Source organism: Melitaea cinxia, chromosome 16 (genome assembly GCF_905220565.1).
Source record: "Melitaea cinxia chromosome 16, ilMelCinx1.1, whole genome shotgun sequence".
NCBI lineage: Eukaryota > Metazoa > Arthropoda > Insecta > Lepidoptera > Nymphalidae > Melitaea > Melitaea cinxia.
In genome coordinates, this window is record NC_059409.1 from 14,428,006 (window position 1) to 14,455,185 (window position 27,180).

Sequence of the window (27,180 nt, forward strand, 5' to 3'; positions counted from 1 at the left end):
ACAAAGTGTATCCTGTAAAACAACATTCGCGCTGAAAAATGACGTTTTCAAGTGACAGATAAACATTATTATTATTATTTTTTAATTAAAAAGTTATTTGTCAAGTGTAAAATGACAAAAATTATTCAGACCTTGAACGCGTATCTGTTGGATACGTCGAAATGTTGCACGTCAGTGGACGGACTGAAACAGTTCTGTTTGTGCCGAAGATACCGAAGCAATGACGAGGTAATGAGAAACTATGCGTCGTTTTACAAATATTCTATCTATATTTATAAAAATAAATCTAATAACTGCAAGTGTAATCTTAACTTATTTATGTTTCATTGTTTATGACAAATTTTTATTTATTGTAATTTTTGAAGTAAAACTTTTTCACTCACGCTTGAATTGGGGAGTTAGCTGGTGAATACGTGACGAGAGCATTACGAAAAGTGTGATCGGGTGATGAGAACGGAGCAAGAGAGGGAGGTGCGAGCCATAGCCAGCTATGTTTCGTATATCTAAGACAGAGTGCAGGCCTATTGTACAGAAGTTTTACTTCAGTCGTGAGGTCTAAAGCACACCCGCTATTTTATCTATTAAAGTAGTGGATGTGAACGAGAGACAATAAATTAAACAACGATTACTATATTTCTAAGCATTCGTAGTACGAGATGGATTTACAAATGAACTTATTTATTTATTTATAAACTAACTTAAACTAATGTTTATTTTTTTTTTTTATACGTAGCTTATAAAAAATGGTATGTGTGTCTGTGGTTTTATTTAAAACGTGTCGCTTGTATCCACGCAATACATATTCTCAGAATTAATTAAATCACATAAATGTGTGGGTTTTCTGCGAATTATTACAATTTACTTATGATATTGTATTCATTCGATATAGGATATCTCTCAGTTTTATCGACGTCTCGGCTATCGGTATCTCGCGGTATTGATAACGTATATCAAAGATTCCACTTAAAATACCTATGTGACCTGAATGAGAAAAAACTGTTATATTACTATGTTTTTTTTATATTAAAAATTCTTCTAAGTTTTTTTTTAAATTAATTAAACAAAAAAAGTTAGATTAATTACACTTACCAAAGAGTCTGTATAGGTACGTATACAGTTTTTAATACTTGCTCGGACTTTTAACTTCATAAAAAAAAAACTTCAAACACGTAGAAGAATCTATTTATATCTATAGAAATGATATATTTTCTACTAGATTCGTTTACACAAACCGATTAAAACACCCAGTTAACGTTTAATATACTTAATTAAAATTATCCTTGAATACATAATCGATTCTCGATAATTTTGTGCTTTGATCAGGAAAATTCTACGTTGTTTATCATCGGGAAAACCGCAACAACCGCTCCGAACAAACGTGTCCCGAATTTTAATAACTTTGCTATATTTACTGGCCTTAAGCTTGTGTACTAGCAATATAGATCGCAGAAACAATTAGAAAATCTTTTTTTTATGACTTTGCACACCAATGCAGAAAGCGAATACACAACTGTCATATTTGTCAGGAAATCGGGCAGACCTATGTTCAGCCTACGATAGGATGACATTAATAGAAAAAGTAACAAAATGGAATTAAACAAACAAGATAGTTTGTTTTATATAAATTATTTTTTTTTAAGCAACCTAAAGCCGAAGATCATATACTGAAAGTCGTAAATATTACAAATAGTAACAAAAAATAAACAAAATTACGCAGAGGATTGGAAAATTTTATTAAAACTACATGCAATTGACAGTTCTAAAGATAAGACAGAATAGGCGGTTCAGTTAGTATACTTATATATATTATTACTTATATACTTAATTATTTAGACATAAAATTTCGAATCTGCCTGATGATTCCAATGCCTCGGTTTGTTTTTTTTTTTTTTTTATTAAATTATTCTAAGTCGCTATATATAAATAAGCGGCACTGTAATTAGCATTTCGCTTTTATGAGCAAGTAGTTAATAGAATAAAATTAAAGATATTTTTTTAATTTTTTTTTTATTAATTAAACGTTTATGCAATCAAGCCATCGGGAATATGTCGAAAACCTTAAATATAATTTAAGATTTCGTTTTTTAAATTTTCAGAAAGTTATAATTAGAATTAATTCGTTTAAAGCCTTTGACGATTTTTAGAGATAAATAAAAGTAAATTTTTGATATAAAGTACACTAGCGGATACTCGTTGATTTTTTTAAACTTATTTAATCTCGTCGTAATTAAAAATATAATTTCGTTTTCCTATTTTGTTGTAGCCTAGGAAACGGCAAATCAAGGTTTTAAAACTACTGACTAGTTTAAAACAAGTTTTAATGAAAATGTTTTCGTTCATATTCTATGCATTTGTAACATTATTTGTAACCATATTTCCGTCTGATCTTGTCTGTGCAACAAAATAATACGCGCAAATAAGGCGTTTCAAAAAACTTGACATCTAAATACATATATCCGTATTCTCATACATGTTCGTGCGTGCGAGCCTGCGTGTGTGCGCGTGTGCGCGTGCGCTTGCGCGCTTGTTTGTGTGTGTGTGTGTTTGTGTTTATTTGTGTATTGTAATCAAACCATTAATGCCTGACAAAAGAATATAATTAGAAGAGCATGTGACATTCCTATGTACGCCTGTACATGTTTTAATGTTGACATCTGATCATCGTTGCAGCTGACTGGCTATAAATGTCAGCTGTTTGTAGTGTCACGAATGCAGTGCTGCTAAATATAAAAAATTGCATGTATATATGTTCATACATATATATATGTTCATGTAAAATGTTAGTACAGAATTTTCTTTACTTTTTTACCTGTCAGCCTTAAGTAGAAAAAATCATCACATTTGTCTCAATAAGCAATAGGAGAATTAAAGAGACTTAGAAAAATAATTAAATGTAAGACAAAGAACCGACCGATTTCACCGACCAATCTCTTCTCGACGTGACAAAATAATGTGCTATCTTAGCGCTACTGAAGCCATTCATTCTAAATAATAATAAGACATCGGTTTCCGTGTCTGACTAAAACTAACTGATATAACGAGATATTCTGTTTTTTTTTTTAATTTATTTAAAATTTTAATTAACGAAATAATAGTATAACGATATATTGACATGAAGATGATCGATTTCCTGTGAGACTTGGCACAGCCTTAGTAGAAGTTCCGAAATTTATATAAATTTGGTACTAGCTGTGCTCACGACTTAGTCCACGTTTTAGGTTAGGTTATTTATGAACCGATTGACATGAAAAAAAAAACACTAAGTGAAGTTTACCACATTATATAAGTGAAAACCACATCTAAATCGAATAAGCCGTTTCGGAGATTAGCGTGCACAAACGCACAGACAAACAGACAAAAATTCTGACAATCGTTGTTTTGGGTGTTATTTGCGTTGATAAAGGTCCCAATAATATTGTTTATCATATATCTTCCATGCACAGACAGCGATCCGTTACATTTTTATCATGCGTACTGATTGTTTACTAGAGATTGAATTTTAAATAAATGTATACGAATTGTGTTAGAATTCTAATCATAGATAGATTAATGAAACTGGCCGTTTATATTGTCTATAGCTTGGCTATAGGGCACATCTCGTATAAACAGGTTGTCAAATAAATTTTGGGATAGAATTTGACAATAGCTACGAAATCGGAATAAACTTTTACTTTATTTTTTATGACTTGAACTTTTTAACTTTATAAGGCTTCTTTAACTTCGAAGTCTTGAGCTTCGCACCGTTTTTTTTTTTTCGTGAATATATCAACACTTTTTTATTTTATAAAATCTTTGTCCTTATAATAATAATGAACGAAAATTGAACTATCCAATTTGGTGCAAGCGTTCGGAAATTATGCGCGTACATACATTTCGATTTTCATTTTCACAAAGTTAGACATTATAGGTATACCTACAATTGAAATAACATTTTCTCTTGTACTTTCACTTCATTGTTAATCCAATAATTCTTCGTTAGTTCCGCGGCTCCAGCCTCAATTCCTTTGAGCAGCTCTTTAATTTTTTACGAGTATATCTTGTTACCGAACGAAAAACGAAAAGTGTACTTGCGCTAAAGTTGATTTTATAAAAATGAGCTTATATCTTTTGCTATAAATGCTTTAGTAGCGATGTTTAGTAAAAAGAACTTTGTTATTGTCACATTATATGTGGTTATATACTTATTATTGTTGTTCATTTGTTGAACATTTGAGTAACATAAATCTACGTATACAAGCTTTTTGAATAAAAATTATGCTGTCATAGAGTCAAATTTTATTTTATATATATCTAGCGACCCGCCCCGGCTTTGCACGGTTGCAAAAACTATCATTGTTCCTCTACTATATTATGCATGTCTTATACACCTAAACCTTCCTCTGGAATCACTCTATTTGCTAAAGAAGACCCGCATCAAAATCCGTTGCGTAGTTTTAAAGGTAGTAGCATACAGAGAGCGAGCGGGAAGCGACTTTGTTTTATACTCTATAATAGTGTATATTTTTAATTTAATTTCCTATATAATATGTTTATAGTTTAATTATATTAAATTTATATATAGATAAATATTTTTACATAATTATGCTCAACAGTTATCCAACAAAGTACCTTGCAGCTCTGCACACGTTGCAACCTCGCTTATCAAATGAATTTGATTTAGCCTTGTACGATCGCTACGAAGCCCATATCACTCTACATATGTCCGATATCACACCAGTTAACTGACGTCATTTATAATATGTTTGATAATATTAAAAACATTATATGTATATTAGAATTTATCTTAATTATTCTTAGTATTAGTCAAAAAGAAAATAATTTAGTCAATTTAATAAGCATTATTAGAGGTAACTGAAAAAGTACTCATCATCTCGATGAAACTTTAATTGGATCACATGGACATGGCTGGTGCATGTTGCGTCAGATTTCGAGTAAAGAAAGAATCATGAAAATCGGTACACCCAGTAAAGTTATAAGTAACGCATAAAAAAAAAACGCATAAAAATCGAATGGAAACCTCATCCTTTTTTGAAGTCGGATAAAAATTAAATTGACTTGCTAGCGAATAATATTTCTATTAACTAAAATCCTACCTGTGGATAGTTGGATGCGTGAGATTCGATTAAGATATGACGCAACGACTAGCCTTGCATTTGTCGAAGCATTCTTGCACGTATGAATTCGACTTTACCATTTCATCAGTCACTAAGTGTAATGGTACGTTGCTGACAAATAAATGTTATACTTATTTTGATATGTAATTATTTACATACAGATCTATACGAGTAAAATGATTCGCGGAAATGTATGCACAAGCATAACTTCTAAACGAATGCACCTAATTGTATATTATTTTTTTCGTAACTGTCCGGACAAATTTTGTATTAACATAAATAAAGCAGTTCGCTGGCTCAGCTAGTATAAAGTAGTTAATTCCCTCGTTGCCTCAAATGTGTGTGCTTTGTAACTTGAAGTCCAAATAAACGAAATAGATATACAATCTAATGACGCCACATAGTTGTAGTGATACCAATGCAGTGCTAGTTCGAAAACAACATTAATTATAATTTATTAAGATAGGGCATAGCGGGGTATACCTTGCTTAAAATCAGGTGCTGGGGAAGTAACTCTACCTTACAGAAGATCACAGCTAAATAGTGTTGTGTTCCTATGGCGAGTAAGGCGGCCAGAGCTCCATATAGGGGAAGGATCGTCAACGCGCTCACGATACTCCTGGTGTTGTAGGCTACTGTGACCGCTTGCCATTAGGTAGTCCGTACGCTTGTTTACCCACCTAGTCACATAAAATATATATATTATTATTATTGAGAAACTCAAAAAGGTCTTCGTGACTTAACTAAGTGCGTACAAAACGAATAACAAGCGCTCTATATGCATGAGCTATGTTATTGTTTTGTTAGTTCAAAAATAATTTTGATTGATGCCAAGTGTGAATTAATGTTTATATTACTCTGGCTTTTCGCTGTGACTTCGTAGGTGTGGTATTGAAACCTAGGTATTTTTATTTTATACAGCAGGCAAATATCTTAAAATATTCGTTAACTTTAATATCTCTTACAAACAGACATCTGTCAATTACAATTTTATTTAAGTGTAATTGGTTGTTTCATAAACGTTGTGCGTGTGACTTTAAAAACTGTGTGCTTGTGTATGTATGTGCGTGTCTGCGAAGTTAATTAGTCACCAATAAATTAATTTAAATCTCCATTCGCCGATCAAATTTTTAATTGTTAATAAAATAGATAAGAGCTTAATGTCACACGATTGCATTCCAATTTCAATGACTAGATAATAAATCTTATCAGTTTTTATCAATAAAATGTATAAAATGACATATCATTGACTATGATAAACTTTGAATCATATTTTGATTAAATTATCTGACATAAAAATGCTTGACTATATTTGAAAATATCGATTAATATTAACATATAAAACATAAAAAAAAAATCTATAAAATTCGAATCAACGGACGCTGAGATTAGCGCGTTTAATATTCTTTTGCTTTATGATTGTAGATTAAATCTCTTTCGAAAACAATTATAATTACGAAGGAATTCAATAGATGGCGTTAATCTTATCATTGTTTTTTGAATGAATAGTACCCTCAAAATATGAATTATGTCATTGAAGCCATTCAACACTTCAAAATGATATATGATATGTGTCGACATTAGTGTGTCGTGAGTGATCTACTCGTGATCTATAGATCATGGTATCGTCATCGCCGCGCGCGCAGACGCGCTCGCAACACGACGTTGACCCAGAAAGAATAAAGGCGTATTCGGTGAGTTCTTATAAACAGGTTTTCTTTTATATAGGTACAGTTTGTACTATGGTGTAGCTTGCGTTTGCAACATACATACATACTTTTATGTTATATTTTATTGTTTTTGTTAGTTTATTATTTAACCAGCTGAGACGACAGACGGTTGGCCTGTCTTGATTGTCAATCGCGTGAAGGTGAAATAATCGATACCTGCGTTTCATCGTTTAATTATTTTCAAATTTCCTTACCGTAATAACCTGCTACAAAGTATTAGAAATGTTGAAAAAGTATCCGAATCGGTCCAGCCCAACTCGAAGCTTACGTTTAATAATTTATTGGTTCATTTTTATTTATGTTAATGTATTTTTTATACAGTTTCATACTATTGATGATGATTAGGCCATATATAATATATAACTTGGGGAGGCCTATGTCCAGCAGTGGACTACAATAGGCTGAAGTGAGTTAGTGAGTGAGGTCATATATAATCAGTCACTTTATTTTTTGAATAATAATACGTCAATAAATAAATGCAAAATTATATACGAGTATATATATGTATATATTAGTCTTCATAAAAAAAAATGTTTGAATAGGCCTATAAATAACAAAATTGACCATTTTAAATGTAAAGCTAAAGTTCTCGGTTTCGAATCTCTTATATACTTACTAAATGTTTATATAGATCATATGTATATATAGATGTTAGTCGTGGACTGGGCATTTGTGTTTATTTCCACCCCAAAACACTTATGTAGATTACCATCTTGGTAGAAGATTTACTTTCGTATGTTTAGCTTATAATAGTCAAGTAAAGACCGATTCTTAGATATAACTCGAAAAGTAGTTGTTAGATTTCAAATAAAATTAAGTGGGACCAAATGAAACACACCACCTTTCGATTAAAAAAAATCGTCGAAATCGGTCCACCCAGTCAAAAGTTCTGAAGTAACATACATAAAAAAACAGTCGTATTGAGAACCTCCTCCTTTTTTATAAGTCAGTTAAAATGGTAGTTATTGCAAAATTATCACACAAAAATATATACATTAATAATAATGAGAAAGTAGATGAATTATTTTTACGCTAATTTTCATATTTGAGCTCGAGACGTAACTGAATATATTTTCATTATTTCGAGCGAAAACATCATAATTTCCACTCGTTAAACATAACACAAGTTAAATGCTGATGTACCGGAATAAAATATGAAACGTTTTAATGCAGGTTTTTATGAAATAGAACCTATAAAAATCTTGATTTTTCAATGAAATAATTTATAACGTATTTTTATTATAAATGAAACGGGCAGTTTTCCCCGAGCTACTATTATGTTGTGCTATAAATCCTTGTCACCAAGAGTAAACAATATTTTCAAACAAACGGATAAAATATTCTTTCTTATTATAATAACATATTTTAGTTTGTTGTGCTGTGTGGCTACGTGTGCTGTGTGGCTACGGCACTAAAGAATTTAGCCACCCCCTCTCTTCCCGTGGGTGTCGTAAGAGGCGACTAAGGGATAACAAGGTTCCACAACCACCTTGGAACTTAAGAAGCCGACCGATGGCGGGATAACCATCCAACTGCTGGCTTTGAAATACACAGGCCGAAGACGGGCAGCAGCGTCTTCGGTGCGACAAAGCCAGTACTGCGGTCACCAACCCGCCTGCCCAGCGTGGTGACTATGGGCAAAACACATGAGTTTACGTTATTTTTGGCGTAAACTTGTGGAGGCCTATGTCCAGCAGTGGACTGTATAGGCTGTAATGATGATTTTAGTTTGACATTCGTCAATCTACCGTTATTTTCGTGCATGAAGAGCCATTACAATAATTATGTTTGTTCGCAAACGGAAAAAAAACCGTCTTAGTTACAACGACGAGTACTAATAACGTAAATCACTCACTTTAGCCTATCGTAGTCCACTGCTGGACATACGCCTTACCAAGTCGTGTGTGTTGCCCATAGTCACCACGCTGGGCAGGCGGGTTGGTGACCGCAGGGCTGGCTTTGTCGCACCGAAAACGCTGCTGCCCGAGATATACATATAACATTATAACGTAGACAGGTGAAAAAATAGTCAAATAATTATATGCATTATCATAACTCAATAAGTACGCGTCAGATCTGGATTAAATTTAGACTAGCGACCCTAGCCCCGGCTTCGCACGGTTGCAAAAACTACCAGTATTCCTCTACTATATTATGCATGTATTATACATATAAACCTTCCTCTTCAATCTCTCTATCTATTTTTAAAAAAAAAACCGCACCAAAATCCGTTGCGTAGTTTTAAAGATTTAAGCATACATAGGGACAGAGAAAGCGACTTTGTTTTATACTATGTAGTGATGCGACCACGTGACAAGAATTTGCTTTCGATTAAAAAAGAATCATGAAAACCGGCACACCCAATAAAATTTTATGAGGACACATAAAAATACAGCTGAATTGAGAACCTACTTTTTTAACTTACTTAAAAATAGTGTGTATAAAGTACCTATAATCTTAAATAGGCACTCAAAATGTTTATGTGAAAAGCAGAGTGAGTGTCGAAGCAGACGTCGAGTTAAAATTTACTTCATCTTATATCACCTTTTTCTTTATTATCAAACTTATCAAACTAGCTTTGCCCGCGACTTTGTCCACGTGAAATTTAACTAAATAATTATTGTCCAGTTCGCAGTTATAAAACAAAATCTAAAATAAAAGTAATCTAAGTTACTCCTTATTACATCGGCGATCTGACAGTGAAAGTCCCTTCAAAATCGGTCCAGCCATTTTAGTGATTAGCCGGAACAAACAGACAGACTGACAGACAAAAATTATAAAACATATGAATTTAGTTAAAATCGGTTATTTTAATATTACAAACACGCACTCCAATTTTATTTATATGTATAGATATTATATATTATTTGTATTATTACGTGTGTTGTACTTTTCGAAAAGTTTTCGAAGAAGAGACATATAAACCGTCGAAAAATAAAAGGCATTTTTATAAAGGTATCTTGAGCGAGTTCACCTGCGCTAATTAGTGGCTTACGAAGTTTCTCCACGGACCATCCCAACTGTATTTGTGGAAATGTATTAAATAGAGACAGAAATTAAGCTTAAAAATTTTAAATTTTTGTACTGGACCGAGAATACTAGGTTTTTAAAATGGTGGACGCCATATTTAATTGTGACGTCACAGTCTATGCTTGGTATTATCGAACATAATACTTGATTTGCTCCGCGATTTCACCTTCCCTATTTTAAGAATAAATGTACTAAAATATTATACAGTTTAACAGCCTTCTTCGGTACATGGATAAATAAATCGAACAGTTGTTGAGATTAATCTTAAAAAAAATGCACCTTTATAATATTAGTAGAGATACCTATCTGATTTTAATGTTTCTTATAGAATAAACTAAGCTATTTAATTGTGTAGGTTTTAGGTTTCCATTCGTATATGATAGCTGGAAAACATCAATATTTCTGTAAAGTAACTTACTGTTAGCAAATTCTTAATCGTACTCTAATTTAATCGTAGTCAAGTATAGTTAGTACTTCATAGTTGTATTTCTTGTTTAAAGTGTGTGAAGCAATAAAATCATGATTGTTGGTAGTACTAACGCAACAATAAAAACAAACTCTCTACCTCATATTATCAATAAACATTGTAATCTAATCATTGGAACCTTGCTGGAAAAAGACCCGTTTCATTTATATTCGATTGTGTTTCTTGAAAATAATTATATAAAAAAACAAGTGTGGTGTGGACCACACAGCTGAAGTAAATCTTACGAAACGTAATTCTCTCTCTCAGCTTCCGTTCGCCTCGCCCGATCACACTTTTCGTAACGCTCTCGTTACGCATTCACCAGCTTACTCCCCAAGTCAAGCATGCGTAAAGAAGATTACTTCAATAAAGATTCAATACACGATACAACGATTAAAAATACTGCAAATTTTTTCTTTAAACATAAAAAATAATCATGTGTAGATACTCTGAAGCCATACTAATTATTGTAGCATCAAATATTTCGAAATAAAATTAAAACCATATACCGAAGCATATACATGATGTAACGAGATGTGAGTGAACTCGAATGACACCGCTTCAGTGTGAATACGTCATCGACACTCCCCCGGGGAGAGGGATGACGTCGAGGACCTTGCGTAAGAATACCATGCCAGACAGTCTTGTCGGCTATGTTTGCAGGCGGCGCTTTGTAAGTTTCGTTTGTTTAACGACAGTAAAGTTATAATTAGCCGAGTTGACACTAAGCTACGATGCATTTATATTAACCGAAAGGTCGCGAATACCAATTCGGGGCCACAATGCTTCATTTTCAATTAGTTTTTAACCGACTTCCAAAAAAGGAGGAGGTTCTCAATTCGACTGTATTTTTTTTTATGTATGTTACATCAGAACTTTTGACCGGGTGGACCGATTTCAACAATTTTTTTTTAATCGAAAGGTGGTGTGTCAATTGGTCCCATTTAAATTTATTTGAGATCTAACAACTACTTTTCGAGTTATATCTAATAATGCGTTTTTACTTGACGCTTTTTTCGTCGACCTACGTTGTATTATAAAACATAACTTTTTATTGGATGTACCGATTTTGATAATTCTTTTTTTGTTAGAAAGGAGATATATATAGTTTTGTACCATGATAAGGAAATTGATGATGGGATCCCAGAGTAATCGAGGGAAACTCTCGAAAATCCGCATAACTTTTTACTGGGTGTACCGATTTTTAATTTAATCAAAAACTGATGTTTATCATGTAGTCACATTTAAATTTTATCGAGATCTGATAACTACTTTTTGAGTCATCTTTGATAACGCGTAGTTACTTAACTATTTTTTCGTCGATCTACGTTGTATGACTTGTCGATGTAATTGAAGTCGGTTTTTTTTCCGTTTGTCTGCAAACACAATTATTTTTGAAATTCTTTTCATACTGTTCGATAATGGAAAAAATGTGGAAACGTATAACCTTCGAGTGAAATTCTGGAATTGTAATGATTGTACTAGTCTTAGAATTACTTATATTTAATATACAATTTTTTACTAGATAATTTATTTTTTTAGAAGATGCCTTAAAAATTTTAATAAAACTTACTTCATAAATGATTTAATAATGATTATATATTATTAAGTATAGTTTGTTAATAATGATTTCCTAGCGAACGGGACAAATTTCAGTGTGATATTATTATTAGAACCTTAAACCCTCTTTAGTTACGTCACCTGCTGATTCCGATTGTGGTTCTAAACAATCCAAGAACCACATCTAACTCAAAAAATCGTCATTTTATCCATGTCATGAGCACATATGTACGTAAATAAATATGTTTAACGTAAACACTGCTGTGTGGTTACGGCATTAAGAATGTAGCCACCCCCTATCTTTCCGTGGGTGTCGTAAGAGGTGACTAAGGGAGAACACAGTTCCACTACCACCTTGGAACTTAAAAAGCCGACCGATGGCGGGATAGCAATCCAACTGCTGGCTTTGAAATACACAGGCCAAAGACGGATAGCAGCGTCTTCGGTGCCAACAACACCAACCAACTCGCCTGCCCAGCATGGTGACTATGGGCAAAACACATGAGTTCACTCTATTTTAGGCGCGAACTTGTGGAGGCTTATGTCCAGCAGTGGAGTGTATTAGGCTAAAGTGATGATGATGATGGTGGACGTAAACACATAGTCGCCTGTTCTAACTACATCTATGATGCCAATAACTGGATATTAAGAGATATTAAGTTAAAAATGTGACAATATCGAAATTCGAGAAAATCGAGTTCAACGTTTTGAATGTTATTGAATTATTTATGTATTTCAATATTAATCACAATAAAATACGTGTAATGATATATTTTACAATTGTAATCATGAAACGGCGTCAAAATTTAACAAAAGCGTTGAAAAACGGTTACTGCCATCACGACGCACGCACTACAGATATTTTGTATCTAATTAAATGTTTACAGTAATCGTTGTAGTAGGGGAGCCCGGAATGCTAAATGCGTTGTTACTCCCACCTTTTGAAGACCTATTGGATAGCGAAGATTAGATGTTAAAAAGAAAATAACTTCATACTATGTTTACCCTTTTTTTAACTAATCTGACCGACTACTCTCAACGGCCACCACTATATTGAAAGATTAGACTGGGTTAAAGCATCTAACAGGTTACAAGGATTCTTCCGTCATATTAAACAGCTGAGCCCGAGTTACATCTTAAATCCCCGCTCGGGTTCCCCTATTATTGCAAAGTTAGTACAATTGCACAAGGATTTATTTCTAAAGAAAAAAAATGTTTAACAAAGTCTTATACCTCTTTTACAATATTCAAATTAAGAACTGTAATAATTTTAGTGCGAACAAAACTTACACTACTGCTTTTTTTAATTCAAATGTAAACGAGAAGAGAAAAAAATATATAAAAATGCATACAGTTAAGCGTTTAAAAGAAAAGTTCTGTATTTTTTTCAATTGTTTAACTGGAAACCGAAAACTATTTTTTATTAAAATCTTTTTCGATGTAAAAAGCTGTGTTCTGTGGAATAAAAACTGTATCACAAAGGCTAGCTATCGGTGCACTAAAACAACGACGGTGGAAATGCCATCGAGTTTGATACATATATTTCATATAAATAAGAATAATAAAAATATGTGAAGTTAATTTTATGTAAAGAAGTCTTAGATGTTATATGTAGTATGTATGCAGTCACACATATTTTTTTAACGTACACACACGATCTTCTGTTCCTAAGATTGCTTGTACTCACATTGGAGTAGCGTGGTTCTCCTAAATGATTAAAGAGGCCTATGCCCAGCTGTGGGACGTTACAAGCAGAAGCGAAATATACATATATACAATAAATAAATGTATTTATATTACACCCAGACTAGGGGTGGGTTTAAAACGTACTTTTGAAGCGATCCTGTTACGGAACTACGAGTATGCCTTATTTAAATATTCCTTTAAAGAAAACGTCCTTTTTATTTCATAAATAGTAATATAAACTCAAAATATAAATTATAGTGTAAATAAACTTTATCAGAATTATCATGTGTGGAACATCACTAAGAAACAGCTGATTTTTTTTTTATTAAATCTAATGACAAGGTTTGTAACCTTAAAAGATTTTTTCTTACTAATTACTTATTCGCTAGGTGCTAATATCTAGCGTATATGCACATTGTTGTTATGAGTGTGTCACATCACTAATCGATAATGTCACATCACTGGTCTGAAGCTTGTTCGACGGTGCATTTACAGCACCGTCTTTATATACTCCTTTCGGACTGGTAGAGATTATTTTCCTGTAGTATTTCCTTGAGGATTACTGACTTTGACTTTTTTAATTCTGACTTGCCCCAGGAAAGGTACTCCAGATTGGTTACAATGTGCTGAAAGAGGGAAACATCACATTGAGATATTTTTTTAATATTTAATATTGATATTTTATACAACGCCTATTATGATTTTTACTTTCAGCCGTAGATTAACTTAAGAACTTATGGGCAGGCAAAAGCAATAGATTTACTATACCACTATTAAGAATTTTTAAAATCGTTATAATATATGTACATTAATTTGTTCGCGTTCAAACTAATTTTTAACCTTATTTATAATGTTATAGATATTTTTTTCCATAGAACGTCAATATTTATTACTTATGTAAGCATTACCAAAATTCATAATACCCTTGTACAATGACTATCGAACTTGTACTTGAGAAGCTAATTCTGTTTAAGAGTTTTTCTTTTGTACTACATTTATTATTATACTGTATTCTCTGATAGTAAACGCAATAAAAGTTATATTTCCCCGTGTTTCCAATATAAATTATAATGCAATATAAATATAAAACTTGTAATAAAGCTTGATATAAAAGCGAAGTCTTTTCACCGGATTTTTCTTTGGAGCGGCTTCTCGTTGGACTTAGATTAATTCAAGAAAAAGCCTGGAAATTTCTATACAAATACCAAGCAGTTATTGTTCACCCTTGAGTGTACGTATAATAATATTGTCCTATGTATACCTACTAACAAGTCTAGTAATAATTTGTTAGCATAAGTGTTTAACATAATTAAGATAAGGGCTGGTTAAGCTTTAACCTCGTAAAATGAAGAACATATAAAGAGGAAAAGGTTCATACAATGATACCTACAGGCGGTTACAAACTTACAACCCTATAACAAACAGATTTTCTTAATTAAATAATTAAAATTCCATTACAATTTACATTTCTATCTGTAGTACCAAATTATTTTCGTTAGTATGTAATTTTTGTACGTGTAGTACGTACGGTCTTATACTTTTTGACGAACAGATTTCTTAAAAACATTGTAATAATACAATTTTAATGCACAGATATTATTTGTTTTATAGTGGTTTTAGATTGTTAATTTAATTTAGTTAGTTTTTGAGATTAAATTTTATGAGTACTTAAAGATATAGTGTTGGAAAGCGTAATTGTGCAGGGTGTGACGTCAACGCTACTCTTAGCGAGCGACAAACCCCAAGGTCTCCCAACTATTTGCTTAGCTTCTGTTATGCTAATCATTAACGTTCAGTATTTGATAATTCACGCTTGTTTATTCAAAATATGTGCTTTGTGTAGTCATAGCGTGTTCTATCTATGCAAATTATTTTGTATTTTATTAAAAGATTGATAGTAAAATTTTTAAAGGAACAGTTAATTTTATTATTTAAGCGGATTTAAAATAAAAGCTTGTTTTAAGCTTAAATGACGAAAATAACTTTAACTTCGATAATGTTTTAAGGTTGATATTTTTTACTAACTTGTTTCGTTGTAACAACGTAAGCACACTTAAGTTAGGTAGGGGACAGCAGGTAATTTTTTGCTCAAAATATGGAGCAGCCCGACTGGGGGGACTAGTGGGACCTTACAGAAGACCACAGCTAAATATAATATGTTCCTGTTGGTAAGATAACCAGAACTCCTGGGGGTAATTAGAGATAGGGTCGGCCACATGCTTGCGATGCTTCTGATATTGCAGGCGTCTATATGCTACACTAATCGTTTACCATCAGGTGAGCCGTACGCTTGTTTGCCGACCTAGTTATATATATTTAAAAAAATGTGTAAATCATGTGCCCAGCACCACAGATAGTCTTTTTTAAGAATTGACTTTGATTCATCAATTCCTATGGAAATTATTTGCTTTTTTATTTGTGGATTGAAGACGTACGGATGTTACGTGAAGCATCCTGTTAATATAACATAATTAGTAATAATAATAAAAAAATATAATAGTGTTCGGTGTCATCTTCCTTCGCTAGTTGGGAGAAACCTCGGCACAGATTGAGTGTTGCATCTATTATATCAAAAATGAAAATAATATAAGGCAATCTGGTATGATAATACCAATGTTATTCAGAATACCTAAGTGATATTATTTTTCACTTCACCAGTTAAGAAGTGATCTACAAAGCTCTTTTTTTACGCGTACAAGAACCTATAGTGACGTCATAAAACTAACTGTAAAATTATATAAGCCTCGAAAATCATTACATGTCATCAAAAATAATCTATTGCAAAAGATAATTGTTCTTAATAATAACTTTACTAAATATCTTCTCCTCTTTCACAGGAACAACTTCGTCAAAGAAAAGAAGCCGAGGAACGGATCGCGGCCCAAAACGAGTTTCTGAGGAATTCTCTCCGCGGCTCCCACAAGCTACAAGCCTTAGAATCTAACCCGTCATCGGGCACAGCTTTCATAAATGATGCCTATGAAGAAGATGCCAGTGATGAGGCCTCACAGCTTTATGCAATTGTTGGTCAGTATTCGATCAGTATATATAGAGCTTATTATTGATTCAATTTCTAATGAACGCTCTTACTCATAAGTGACTTACGGGCACACAGTCATCCATGACCGGCATGAAATGGCGTCCAAAACGTCGACGAAATATGGTAAATTCCAAACGATAGTCGTCGTAAGTAAGACCACGTTGGTTATGGCCGTGAAAGGTTAAAACTTTATATAAATTTGTAATTGTAACGTAATAATACAAATCATAATTATTACACATTAACGTGTAACTTATAGTAAGTATCTATACATATAATAAAATGGTAGGAAAGTCAAAACTGTACATTGAATATTTTTTTTAAAGAATACTTGGGGTGTGATCTACAATCGATACTGAAGCCAAAAATATAGTTTTTAGAATTTTTGTCTGTTTGTCTGTATGTATGTCGCTAGTAGTATAATAAATCACATACCCAGCAACAGAAGTTCTACTTAATATTAAGTAGTAATGCAACCAGCTGTATTCACGTCTAACGTGAACCCGATCTTAAGTTATGATCAACACATCGTATCCTGAGCACTATCTCAGCTTCTCCTATGCTAATAGCGACATAAATTTCTAGTTCTGAAACAGTTGGTCGCTCGTAAACTACACGTCGTAATTTATTCAGCATTACTCGCGGGCGCAGGCTTGGGTACGGTATTATGCTAATCCTTAGAAGATTATGTTTACCTTTCAATAATTAGGGGGTATGAATAATTAAAGCGCAAAATAAAATGTTTATACCAAGTCGATAATGAGTAATTCTCATTTGTTTTCCGCGCTGGTTTTGATTAGTTCAAAAACAAAAACATCGCTAGCTAGACTTCTAACCTAGCAAAATTTATAATACAAACAACTATAAAAGATATATTTTGATAATATTATACAAGGAAGATAAATCTATATATGATGTGGGTTAAGGTTAGTTGTCAAGATTATTGTAATAGAAAATGCATGCACGTTATATATAGCCTTTTATATACATCGACCACAAACACAGACTAGAGCGCGTTACTTCCACTCCACGTGATAGTTCGAACGTTTAATATTAGCCCCTCGCCCTGTCTCTATAGATACCGTTTATCCGATAACTTGGACATTCATTTTTTTATATATTTTGTATTCAGGTAAAAAGTAAAGCAAAGAGACAAAATATATGTTAGGTGACTATTATTGTTTTGATACTTTCGTTAAGAAAATTACCTAAATACAGAAATAAAGTATCTAAAGTTTTTTTCTGTCTTCAGAATTTTAGGACTTTTGAATTGTTGTTCATAAAAGATTTTTCAAAAATCCATTAAAAATTAAAGGGACCTAATTATTATTTTTTAAACGTAGTTTTTCTTCGAAATCACTACATAGTATAAAACAAAGTCGCTTTTTCTGTCCCTGCATATGTATGTACGCTTAGATCTTTAAAACTACGCAACGGATTTTGATGCGGTTTTTTTTAATAGATAGATTGATTCAAGAGGAAGATTTATATGTATAATAATATCCATTAAATAGTGGAGAAATACTGTTATTTTTGAGTTTTCTAATGTTATGTCGTAAATAATAATTTTTTTTTCGCTTAAATTGCAAACGCAGGCTGAACCCTACGAGATTTATCAAAATAATGTACTAAGTATTGTACACATTGAAAAGGTCTACAGAAAACTCCGCGATGGTATATACCTATCTCTTATGGATATCCCACAATAACATTTTTTTGTCATTTACTTTTTACGACAAATAATGGCTAATTTTCGAAGCGATTTTAACCAATACAGCATTAATCCTTATCCAATTAAATACCTTAAATATGTTTTTTATTTAATATAGATCTATATGGCCTTTTACAGCATATGATTTAAATGAATATTTTCGAAGATATTACAGATTTAAAAATCGCGGTACGTAGCGTTTGCGGCGGTTCCAGCCGGCTTTTACTCTAAGTTAACGCGTGCGGGCCACGGGCAGTAATGAATAAATCAAAACTACTGGATCGATTTTAATCATTTTTTCAGTGAATGACATAGGCTATAATTATATTTTATACCCGTGCGAAGCCGGAGCGGGTCGCTAGTAAGTGATAAAATATACACTAACGAATATTTCAAACTCGTTTAAATAATTTAAATTTGTAATAGGATTATACACTATGGTAATGGAGGCCAGAAAGCTCAATATGGATTTACTCGAGCGCCGTGTGGACCTATAGGATTGTCCAGATTTGATGCTTGAAAGAAAAATAGGTTATATGGTGAATGCCCTTTCAGCGCGTGTAGTCAGTGACTAAGAAATAGATACTCGAGCGCGTCAGATATTAATACTATATGCGCCCTACGTATTTCTGCAATATTTTTTTTCAGCCCGTCAGATTAAGGAATTACCTTCACATAATTGTCAGATTTTAGGTCAGTCCGACGAGAACATCAAGATGAAACGTCTGTATAGCGTAATAATCTGACGCGCTCGAGTTTTTCTAACAATTTTTTTTTACTAATCTGATCGGCTGCCCTAGGCGTTCAACACTATATAAAGTGCTCAAGTACGGTTCCAGTACTTCACAAGGTGCAAGGCTACCCATATTATGTTATCCTGACGCGCTCGAGTCACTCCCAAAATCTCCGCTAGGGCTTCCCTACCACTAATTTCCTACGATTTTGTGATTCTAATAACATTATTACTCTTGTAATATAAATGTGTGGTTACTTATTGTATTATCTTAAAACGAAATCTACTATGTTATTAATTTCAGATTATCAAGAAGTATGCGCAGCGCTCTCCAGGGTACAGAAAGCGCTTAATTCTAGTGGTGAGACCGCTCTAGCGGCGCGGGTCGCTGGTGCAGCCGGTGTTTTACAATGTCCTGCGTTACGAACGGCTTTGGCTACAAGATCCGCTGTCCTCACAGCGGTGAGGCATAAACGACCTGGCCTCTCGCATCCTCAGACGCATCGGGCTACTGATCGATTAAAAGATGTAAGTTTACTATCCTTCTAACAGATCCCAATACCTATCAACAAATATATCTATAGGATATTGAATATAAACTACAAAATAATGAAAGAATTTTAATATATATAGACTTTATTGCACTCAAAACTTTTAAATTCAATGAGGTTAAACACAACAGGAAATATCTTGCTCAACATTTAGACGAAATTGACTGGGCTAGTAGCTTAATATTACAGAACTTTAAAAATCACAGCTAAATATATTGATCTCTAATAGTATAGTATTTCTGAGTGTATTTCTGGTGATCGCTCATGGAGTGGGTTGGTGTTTGGGTCGGCAACGCGCTCGCAAATCTTTTAGTGGTGCAGGTGTATGGAGTAGGTCAATCAAGTGGACCGTACGCTTGTCTGCTGCCATTATGGTATAAAAAATACCAAGCGTCGTATTCCCCTGTTACAATTATGTCACAATTAGTAGCACATTATTTTATACATATTGGTCGTTTTTATTTGATATGCTAAAAGTTTTTTCATTGTGTCGTAATGATAGTTTCATTAATATTTCTAAAATACTGCCATAATAGTTTTCTAATCGTATAATTTAAAAAAAATCCACAAAAATCTTTACTTTGATTATGTACAATAACAAATCACTATACCAATCTAGGTGACGACTTATTTTCACTTACAACTACTTTCTTTCACTTACTGTCTTATATGTAGCGTTATATGGTCTTGTGGGAATACTATTCGTTTTAGTGGACGTATTATGTTAATGAGCCTAAAAAAAAATAACAATGTGTGTGTTTCAATTGATTCATTGGATGTCACATTACACGAAAGGGAATTGCGACGCTCAGCAGCTGAGTGCGCCAAGCTAAAGAAATATTACTACGGATTTAAATATTTTAAAAACGCTAAAGCCCCGTTATTAGTAGTAGTAGGAGGCACTTTTGTTTTTCGTTACACGGGTAGGGTTATGTGTGTCAAAAGAAAACTATAAAGAATAAAACGAGTCGAAAAAAAAAAAAAATCGACAATACTTATTAAGCACGAAATTTTCAATTTATTCCAGTGTATAGACGTACTAGGATCGCACACGGCGTCAGGGGGCGAAACATCGGCGTTGGCGGCGGAACTGCTTTCAATACTAGGGGGCTTGGAGTTGGAGAGTCTGATACAAGCGCATGACCAGGCCGCTGCGCTGTTGGACCCATCCTGCTTCGCGAGGGGGAAGAGAAATAAGGTGAAATAACATCATTATTGTATTTTATTGATAACGTAAACTCATTAATGGAACGCTTTTTAGATTAAAAGGAATTCTATTGTACCTATATAGATATTTTATTTGTGAAAAAAATTACCAATTCTCTGTGCTCTCTACACTTAAATATTGACGAAATCTATCTCATGTAAACCCTTTGTTTAATTTCTGCTTAGTAGATGATATTGTGGTATTATTTCAGACTGGCTTCAATAACTACAAGGGTGATGACAAATACCTGCCTCACTCGCCGGATGATTCCAGCGAAAATATAAAAATTATTAAAATAGAGAAAACTAATGAACCTCTTGGTAAGCTATTACACGATAAGTTATAAAATTTTTCTTTTTTAAATCTTTAATTTCAATGTTCCTTGATTGTCTATATTTAACTAACGAACTAACCATATCTAAATAAAATTAATAAGTAGTTTTTTGGGTGAGATCTGTAATTATATTCCAGTTCCATCGTAATTTCGACGTTAGGTATTCACGTGTTAGGTACATCATCTTGAAATTCTAATCTAGAATCAGTTAAAATTTTAGACTTAATTTTAATTTGTTTTATAATTTCAAAAAAAAAAATGTTGAATATTTTAATTGTGCCATTATAACAGGTGCTACGGTGAGAAATGAAGGTGAAGCGGTCATTATCGGTAGGATAGTGAGAGGTGGAGCGGCGGAAAAGTCGGGGCTACTGCACGAAGGTGACGAGGTATGTTAAAGGTTTACTTATTCTTTTGATAAGTTATTACTAACAGATACGTTAAATAAAACGTGATCTAATTATGAACCTTGTAAAATTGCTTTCTTAGTATTCTTTTTGTCTAAACTGATTTATAACTATAAATAATAATTAAAATCATTACCCATTTACGCCCGGTTTCCGAAAGGCTAATCAACGCAGAAATTAACAAATCATCTGTCAAAACTTTTGTTAAGCATGAAATGAGTTGCTAAAACCATGGTTAAACTACTTAATTTGAACATCCTGTCAGTTGACATAGCTGTCAAATTTGACTCTGGAATCGTATGTTACCCGCCATTTTGGGTTTCTGAAACGCGAATTAAGCTATAATCATTGATCGAACGTCTGTCAAATACTCGGTCAACTATTTTCTTTTTTGTATCTTCCTAGATGTTTATATGATGCTTTATTGGATGAATCAGTATTATCAGATGTATTAAATAACATCATAAATGACAGTTTCTGTAGGTTTTGATACATCACAAATATATAAAATAACATTTAATTATAATGTTACACGACCACGTGTTACACACCGAAAGTCAAATCAAAGTAATCGAGGACTAGCTAATTTTGCTCTGAATAACGTTTCAGCAACTCAAATGAATTTGACAGCCGTGTTAAATCTAACAGCCGCTTAGTAGACCTATACTTTGACAAACGTTTCATTATAAAGCTCACTTTAAAGTGTGCGTGCTAACGACGCTCCTCCCGCCAGCTGCTGGAGGTGAACGGCGTGAGCATGCGCGGCAAGTCCGTGCACGAGGTGTGCCAGCTGCTGGGCGCGCTGGCGGGCACGCTCAGCGTGGTGCTGGCGCCGCGCGCGCGCCCGCGCCCGCCGCCCGCGCACCGCGTGCTGCACGTGCGCGCGCACTTCGACTACGACCCCGAGGACGACGTGTACATCCCCTGCCGCGAGCTAGGTGCGTGCCCGCCGACACTGCCTCACACACACACGCACACACGCACACACGCCCGCGCACCGCGTGCTGCACGTGCGCGCGCACTTCGACTACGACCCCGAGGACGACGTGTACATCCCCTGCCGCGAGCTAGGTGCGTGCCCGCCGACACTGCCTCACACACACACGCACACACGCACACACGCCCGCGCACCGCGTGCTGCACGTGCGCGCGCACTTCGACTACGACCCCGAGGACGACGTGTACATCCCCTGCCGCGAGCTAGGTGCGTGCCCGCCGACACTGCCTCACACACACACGCACACACGCACACACGCCCGCGCACCGCGTGCTGCACGTGCGCGCGCACTTCGACTACGACCCCGAGGACGACGTGTACATCCCCTGCCGCGAGCTAGGTGCGTGCCCGCCGACACTGCCTCACACACACACGCACACACGCACACACGCCCGCGCACCGCGTGCTGCACGTGCGCGCGCACTTCGACTACGACCCCGAGGACGACGTGTACATCCCCTGCCGCGAGCTAGGTGCGTGCCCGCCGACACTGCCTCACACACACACGCACACACGCACACACGCCCGCGCACCGCGTGCTGCACGTGCGCGCGCACTTCGACTACGACCCCGAGGACGACGTGTACATCCCCTGCCGCGAGCTAGGTGCGTGCCCGCCGACACTGCCTCACACACACACGCACACACGCACACACGCCCGCGCACCGCGTGCTGCACGTGCGCGCGCACTTCGACTACGACCCCGAGGACGACGTGTACATCCCCTGCCGCGAGCTAGGTGCGTGCCCGCCGACACTGCCTCACACACACACGCACACACGCACACACGCCCGCGCACCGCGTGCTGCACGTGCGCGCGCACTTCGACTACGACCCCGAGGACGACGTGTACATCCCCTGCCGCGAGCTAGGTGCGTGCCCGCCGACACTGCCTCACACACACACGCACACACGCACACACGCCCGCGCACCGCGTGCTGCACGTGCGCGCGCACTTCGACTACGACCCCGAGGACGACGTGTACATCCCCTGCCGCGAGCTAGGTGCGTGCCCGCCGACACTGCCTCACACACACATGTACACACGCACATGCACACGAACGTACGCACGCATACACGCACACAAACGCACGCACGCATCCACGCACACGGACGCACGCACGCGTACACATATACGATCACGAACACACGCTCACGCACACGCATACGCACACTTATATGCACTCACATACACACACATTCACTTTTACATATGTATAACTTTTACATTATATTATATATCTGGCACACGTGCTTTGCAACCTCTTAAAAGATACAAATACAATTTTATTAGTACAAGTTTGTTTTCATCAATTATGTTTATTTTCAGGAATAAGTTTCCAAAAAGGTGATGTACTGCACGTGATCAGTCGAGAGGACCCGAACTGGTGGCAGGCGTTCCGGGAGGGCGAGGAGGATCAGACCCTCGCCGGGTTGATACCTAGTCAAGCTTTCCAGCACCAGTGAGTTTCATTAGTTTCCTACGAATATTTTAAGCATCACCAATAGCCCAGTGTACCCGAGCGGCGCGTGTCCGCAGGCGCGAGTCCATGAAGCAGTCGCTGGCCACGGCGGGCGCGGCGGGCGCGGGGCGGCGGCGCAAGGGCGCCACGCTGCTGTGCGGGCGCGCGCGGCGCCGCAAGCCGCGCGCGCCCACCAGCGAGGCGGGCTACCCGCTGCACGCGCCCGACGACGGCGACGCGGACGACGTGCTCACGTACGAGGAGGTGGCGCTGTACTACCCGCGCGCCTCGCACAAGCGCCCCATCGTGCTCATCGGCCCGCCCAACATCGGCCGCCACGAGCTGCGCCAGCGCCTCATGGAGGACGGCGCGCGCTTCGCCGCCGCCGTGCCGCGTGAGTTGTCTTCATTTCGTCATGTAGTCAGCGACTTATTAACCCCTCATCATCATCATTTCAGCCTATCACAGTCCACTGCTGGACACAAGCCTCCACAAGTTTGTGCCAAAAATGGCGTAAACTCATGTATTTATTAACCCCTACCTCGGTGATATTCGGTGAGGTTTTAGACTACCCTCCTCCTCCCCATGCCAAAAAAAAACTCGAGCGCGTCAGATTATTATGCTGTAGAGATGCTTCATCTTATGTTTTCGTCGTACTGACCCAAAATCTGATAACTATGTGTAGTAAATTCTTTTATATGAACGTATGAAAAAAAAAAACTACCTCTTCGTACGGACACACCCACCACGTAAACCGTCATATTAATTCAATAAATAAATTGTTTAACTGTCAGAAACAAGTAGGCCGCATTGCCTCTGAGGCACTCGAGTACCTATTTTTCTGTGACTGACTAAAAGCTCACCCCATACATCATATAAACTTTATTTTCTTTTTATCATCAAATCTTCACAATCCAATAGGTCCCCATGATCTTCGAGCAAAACCACATTTAGTATTTTGGCCTCCGCTACCACTTATATATCACACCTCCGGTACAACAAAGTCACACAGCTCATTCTTAATTCTACAGCAGAGGACTTTTAATTATTTTTTTTTCGCATTTATTTCCTCATTTCTGGATTACTTTTTATAGTAGGTTTGAAATCTTTATAGAATTAATAGTTTACTGTCTTTGCTATAATCTAAAAATCTTATATTGAATTATCAAAAAGTCCTAATAAAAGACATAACAAAAAAGTGTCCTGAATTGCGACTTAGTTGAACCGAAGGTGCGATATATTATATATATATTTTAGTATATACTTCATTACATTATTGAGCAAAGAATTCGCCTTTGCCTCTGTTCTATCTGTTTCTAGCTGCATTACAGCTACGCTACTTGTACTAGTGATTAAAACTAACGGTGTCCATCGTTCACAGACACGTCCCGTACCCGCAAGGATCACGAGGTAGCGGGACAGGACTACCACTTCATATCACGAGCGCAATTCGAAGCGGACATCCTCAATAGGAAGTTTGTTGAGCACGGCGAATATGAAAAGGCTTACTACGGTATGATTTGAAATGATATCAGCAAACGAAAATTGTAAATAAAAAAATAAAAACGAAGAACTTGTTCAAAAATATTATTATAAAAAAGAACATTGTAACAGTTCGAAAATCGGACTAAATATATTGCTTACATGTAAAGTAATTGATTCGTGAAATCGATTTCCAAATAAACTAGTAAATACAGTGACAAATTTATGTGGTAACAAGCAGAAAATCGGAAATCGGTTTATTTAAGCAATATATTCAAACTTCATGACTCTTGAAATCAGTTGAAAAATTAATTTAATGCAATAATATTTCTAGGCACATCCCTAGAAGCGATCAGGGAGGTCGTAAATTCGGGTAAGATCTGCGTGCTCAACCTACACCCGCAGTCGCTGAAGATCCTTCGTAACTCCGACCTGAAGCCGTACACGGTGTTCGTGGCGCCGCCCAGCTTGGAGAAGCTGAGGCAGAAGAAGATTCGAAACGGAGAGGCTTTTAAGGTTCATATTTTTGAGTGAATTTAAGATTCTATCTGATATGCGTCGCTTTCATATAAGGTATTAATATTGAGTTAATTTCAGGCATATCGCAGCTTTAGTCATATAATTGGAACACCTAGTTGTTCAATTTTGTCTATTTTAGTATATAATAATTGTATTTGCTAGCAAATGAAAAAACCGACTTCAATTACATCGACAAGTGTAGGCGAAAAAAAATTAAAAAACGCACTAGTCGTTACTACGATTTTCGAGTGTTCCCCTCGATTTCTCTGGGATTCCTGATACCACACTTGGGATATTTCCTTTCCAACAAAAAAAATATATCAAAATTGGTTCATAAACGACGAAGTTATCTCCGAATATACATAAAAATATATAATACGTTCGAATTGAGTAAATCCTTTTTTGAAGTCGGTTAAAAATTTTAGGTTTACGAATAGTAGTATATATATATATATATATAACTAGGTCGGTAAACATGCGTACGGCTCAACTGATGGTAAGCGATTACGGAAGCTTTTAGACGCTTGCAACGCCAGAAGCATCGCAAGCGCGTTGCTGACCCTATCCTCAGTTCTCCCCAGGGGCTCTGGTCACCTTACTCACCAATAGGAACACAACATCTCATCATTATAATTTAGGCGTGATCTTCTGTAAGGTAACTTCCCCGGTTGGACTGATCCATATTATGAGTAGGAAATTTCCTGCCGTGCCCTACTTACCTTCAACGATCGTTTGGCAGGAAGAGGAGCTGAAGGAGATTATAGCGACGGCGCGCGACATGGAGCTGCGCTGGGGCCACCTGTTCGACATGATCATCATCAACAACGACACGCAGCGCGCCTACCAGCAGCTGCTCACCGAGGTCAACAGCCTGGAGCGCGAGCCGCAGTGGGTGCCGGCGCACTGGCTCAAGCAGCCCTAGCGGCCGCCGCTGCCGGCTCGAAGACTGAACCGAGGCCGCGACGATCGAGACGACCTGCCGTGTTACAGGGACTCGACGGGCGGGAGCGATCACGATGTGATATACAAAATGGCGGACGGCGAAACAAACAAAATGGTGGCACTTGGCGCCAAAATCGTTTTACTGTTCACGCAAATGGTTTTACATTTGCTATTTTACTTTTTAAACATTTGCGATAGAAAAATGAAA

The 27,180-nt window shown here is 36.3% G+C and overlaps 1 protein-coding gene across 1 annotated transcript in view; it reads left to right on the forward strand.

Moving 5' to 3' along the window:
* Positions 1-26,952, forward strand: part of LOC123660970 — a 178,959-nt gene extending 152,007 nt beyond the window's left edge. The window contains exons 9-19 of the mRNA XM_045595987.1: positions 16,424-16,613; positions 19,375-19,598; positions 20,649-20,819; positions 21,040-21,148; positions 21,454-21,551; positions 22,303-22,507; positions 23,897-24,029; positions 24,107-24,423; positions 25,411-25,542; positions 25,846-26,027; positions 26,770-26,952. Coding sequence (XP_045451943.1) covers positions 16,424-16,613; positions 19,375-19,598; positions 20,649-20,819; positions 21,040-21,148; positions 21,454-21,551; positions 22,303-22,507; positions 23,897-24,029; positions 24,107-24,423; positions 25,411-25,542; positions 25,846-26,027; positions 26,770-26,952 — 1,944 coding nt within the window. The remainder of the gene's footprint in view (positions 1-16,423; positions 16,614-19,374; positions 19,599-20,648; positions 20,820-21,039; positions 21,149-21,453; positions 21,552-22,302; positions 22,508-23,896; positions 24,030-24,106; positions 24,424-25,410; positions 25,543-25,845; positions 26,028-26,769) is intronic.
* Positions 26,953-27,180: the final 228 nt, after the last annotated feature.